This window comes from Henckelia pumila, chromosome 4, assembly GCF_033568475.1.
Source record: "Henckelia pumila isolate YLH828 chromosome 4, ASM3356847v2, whole genome shotgun sequence".
Lineage (NCBI taxonomy): Eukaryota > Viridiplantae > Streptophyta > Magnoliopsida > Lamiales > Gesneriaceae > Henckelia > Henckelia pumila.
This window is the reverse complement of record NC_133123.1, coordinates 136,149,404-136,153,137: the sequence shown is the minus strand read 5'-3', so window position 1 is coordinate 136,153,137 and position 3,734 is coordinate 136,149,404. Positions and strand designations below refer to the sequence as shown.

Here is a 3,734-nt window from a genome sequence, read left to right as displayed (position 1 = left end):
AATAATCCCAATTATAGGGATGCACTTGCAAAGTCCCTTTTGTTCTTCCAAGGCCAGAGATCAGGAAGGCTCCCTCCACCCCCGGCTCAACAAATTACTTGGAGGGTCGATTCTGCACTTTTGGATGGTCAACCAGCCCATGTACAATCTCATTCTATGTTTGCATATCTTTTTCTTCCTCAAAATATATACCCTTTTTTGCACACGATTATCTGTTACCTCTTAGTTTTAATTTAAAATTATCTCGCATACTAATAGAAAGATCTCTTCAATGAAATAGTTTTATAACTTCAAATATAACGTGTACGTAACTGTGTATAACCTAACATGCTATCTACCCCCTTGAGCTAGCTTTTGAGGTTGAGTTAGGTCCAAATGCAAATTTTAACATGTGATCAGATCCCACGTTCTAGTACTCATTTCGTTCATGAGAGATGTGTTAGTTGTGTCTCACATCAGTTGAGTAAATATCTTGGGATTTTAATATATAGACAAAGATAATCCTACCACATTGAGTTAGTTTTCGGGTTTAATTTATTTTTTTAACAACATGTTTACCTAGGTGGACTTAACCGGTGGATATTATGATGGGGGAGACAACGTCAAGTTCAACTTTCCGATGGCCTTCACGACCACGATGTTATCATGGGGGGCGATGGAGTACGCTAGGAAACTAGGGCCACAGTTACCAGAAACTCGGGCGGCGATCCGCTGGGCCGCCGACTACCTTTTGAAGTGTGCCAGGGCCACGCCCGGTAAGCTTTACGTTGGCGTGGGGGATCCAAATGCGGACCACAGGTGTTGGATAAGGCCTGAGGATATGGACGCCGCCAGTAATCCGGCTCGGAGTGTTTATTCCGTGTCTCCGAGCAATCCCGGATCCGACGTGGCCGGAGAAACCGCGGCTGCTTTGGCTGCTGCCTCCATCGTCTTTCGGAAAGTTGACCCAAATTATTCAAGATCACTTCTCATAACTGCAAGGAATGTCATGGATTTCGCTTTGAAATACAGAGGTTCATACAGCGACTCGCTCGGCTCCGCCGTTTGCCCATTTTATTGCTCTTATTCTGGCTATACGGTACCTCTCTATCCCACACCATATACGATCAAAATATCAAATCATATCCTTTTTTTTTTTTTTTTTTTTTTATGTGGGAACCCGCAACCGATACCTTCGGTGTGCACTGGATAACCCCCCAAACTAACGCAATAGCCTCCAGATAAACCACACTAGGCAAGTCCTTTGTGACAGGCTAGTCCAAGAAGGCTGACATTTGGCCAATAGTTCATCTACTCTACCAACTTGAACACTCTATCAATTAATTAGGAGCATCAAATCATATCCCTTGCAAATCCTTATATAATTAATTAATGATTATCAGGATGAGTTGTTATGGGGAGCTGCATGGCTTTTTAGAGCTACAAACGATGCTTATTACGTGAACGTGATAAGATCATTGGGGGCCAACGATGGAACCGACATATTCAGCTGGGACAACAAGTATGCAGGCGCTCGTGTTCTCCTTGCCAGGGTGCGTGCATGATTCCCGTTTGCTTTAATTTGGAAAGTTATAAAATCAAATTTTGCATGAAAATTAACATTGATATTGACCATGCATGCAGAGAAATTTGGTGGATAAGAACAAGGGATTCGAAAATTTCAGGCAGCGGACCGAAGAGTTCATTTGCAGAATACTACCAAACTCGCCTTCATCCACGACACAGTACACAGCAGGAGGATTGATGTGGAAACTGAGTCAAAGTAATCTCCAATATGTCACCTCCATTTCCTTCTTGCTCACCACGTACTCCAAATACATGGCCACTTCCAACAACTCTTTCTACTGCGGAAACCAACTTCGAGTCACGCAACAGACCTTACGAAGCCTAGCCAGAAAACAAGTACGCGATTGATACATATATATATATATATATATATATATATATATATATAGAAAATAAGTTTTTTGGTCCGGTACTAATTTTCTTTATATGAGTTTTGATATATTAACTTTGCATTTTCAGTGTTTTTTGGTCCAACTGCATACGTGTCAACTTCTGATTGATCTATGTCATCAGCCATGGACCAATCAAAAATTGGCACGTATCCAGTTGGACCAAAAAACACTGAAAATGCAAAGTTAGGGTACTAAAACTCACATCGAAAAAATTAATGGACCAAAACCAAAACATGCACAAGTGAATGGACCAAAAAACTTATTTTCCATATATATATATATATATATATCACTAAAGCCTTTTAATTTTTAACATCATACGACCCCTTTAAACTATGCGTGCAGATGGACTATATACTTGGGGAAAATCCAATGAAAATGTCATACATGGTGGGATATGGTGCAAATTATCCAAAACGAATTCACCACAGAGGATCCTCGCTGCCTTCGGTACGAGTTCGACCGCAGCCGTTCGGGTGTGAGGCAGGGTTCCAACCATTCTATTACACACCAAATCCGAACCCGAATACCCTCACCGGAGCCGTTGTTGGAGGTCCGGATCAGAATGATTTTTACTCCGACGATCGAACGGATTTCTCTCATTCCGAACCTGCGACGTATATTAATGCTGCCATTGTTGGACCCTTGGCCTTCTTTGCCTCTTAGAACTAATAATTAAGTGCCCAATGGCCAATATTCATATTTTCATATAGTCCTATCTATATATGTTGTCAATAAATATATATCGTGTATATATATGCATTAATGCATGTAATATATATATATATATATATATATATATATATATATGTATTAATTAAAGTTTAATTATATGATGATAATTCTGATAGAATAATCCATTTGGTATGTAAATAAAATTAAGAATTGGGGCGTTGAATTTAATAATGAATATAAAATTTTATGTATATATCAAGTACATATTTAATTAACCAGTTACCCAAATATAAAGAACAAAATACAAATATAGCTCCATTTTCCAAATCAACACTTAAACACACCAATTAAAAATTTAAGATGCTTTCAGCTTTTCACCTATCAATCTTGCTATAAATCGTGCAATTTATTCTTTATTCTTCAATTCCATATTTAGAATGAAGTTCATACAAAAAAAAATAAATATTTAAAATTAACCCTATTAAAATTTTGTTGATCGCAAGTCCATACTCATTTGGTTACGTCCGGTTGTCAATTCAAATCAAAGTTTTCACAGCATGTGGCAATATCTTTAATTTGACAAGTATTAATAAATTTAATTGTGTGCATTAAAACGAAATATTTCTTTCTTAAAATATTCTAGTTAAAAAAAGTAGATATATTATGAAAACTTAATTTGAAAATTCAAAATGAAATATCATATATGCAATCCACAATCCCGAGCTCAGAATAAAAGATATATACGAAATATTTGACTTGACGTGCATCGAAATACAAATAAAAATCTTACAAGAAGATTCTTACTGAAACCTCTAGAATTATATTTTGAATGTGTTTTTCCATATATATACACACACAGATAGAGGCAGTATTATTTGACTAAAAACAGATTCAAAAAATTAATATAAATAAATACTTGACTAAAAAGAATCAGCAAGCAGATGGGAAAGCTAATTTCAAAAGCATCATCAGTTGCAGTATTATTATTAATAATATTAATGATGATATTTGTAATGGAAACAGTATTGGTTCACGGGAGGAGGCCCGGGCCCAGGCCCGAGAGAGAGTGTTTCATTTCGTGGCGGTCGCCGGATTGTGATA

The 3,734-nt window shown here is 37.2% G+C and overlaps 1 protein-coding gene across 2 annotated transcripts; it reads left to right on the top strand.

Moving 5' to 3' along the window:
• LOC140862936 (endoglucanase 3-like) lies at positions 1-2,624 on the top strand. Of its 2 annotated transcripts, XM_073265965.1 has the most exons (5): positions 1-141; positions 563-1,078; positions 1,383-1,532; positions 1,648-1,902; positions 2,304-2,624. In XM_073265965.1, exons 2-5 carry the CDS (start codon positions 620-622, stop codon positions 2,622-2,624), a joined length of 1,185 nt encoding a protein of 394 aa, XP_073122066.1. In that variant the 5' UTR covers positions 1-141; positions 563-619. The 2 variants fall into 2 exon arrangements, with proteins under 2 accessions (XP_073122066.1, XP_073122065.1); XM_073265964.1 differs by lacking the exon at positions 1-141 and having other exon boundaries at positions 605-1,078; positions 1,624-1,902.
• Positions 2,625-3,734: the final 1,110 nt, after the last annotated feature.

Coding starts and splice junctions, on each gene's coding strand:
- LOC140862936 (XM_073265964.1), top strand. CDS start 620: ATGGCCTTCACGACCACGATGTTATCATGGGGGGCGATGGAGTACGCT. Junction 1,079..1,382: donor GCTCTTATTCTGGCTATACG/GTACCTCTCTAT, acceptor AATGATTATCAG/GATGAGTTGTTATGGGGAGC. Junction 1,903..2,303: donor GAAGCCTAGCCAGAAAACAA/GTACGCGATTGA, acceptor CTATGCGTGCAG/ATGGACTATATACTTGGGGA.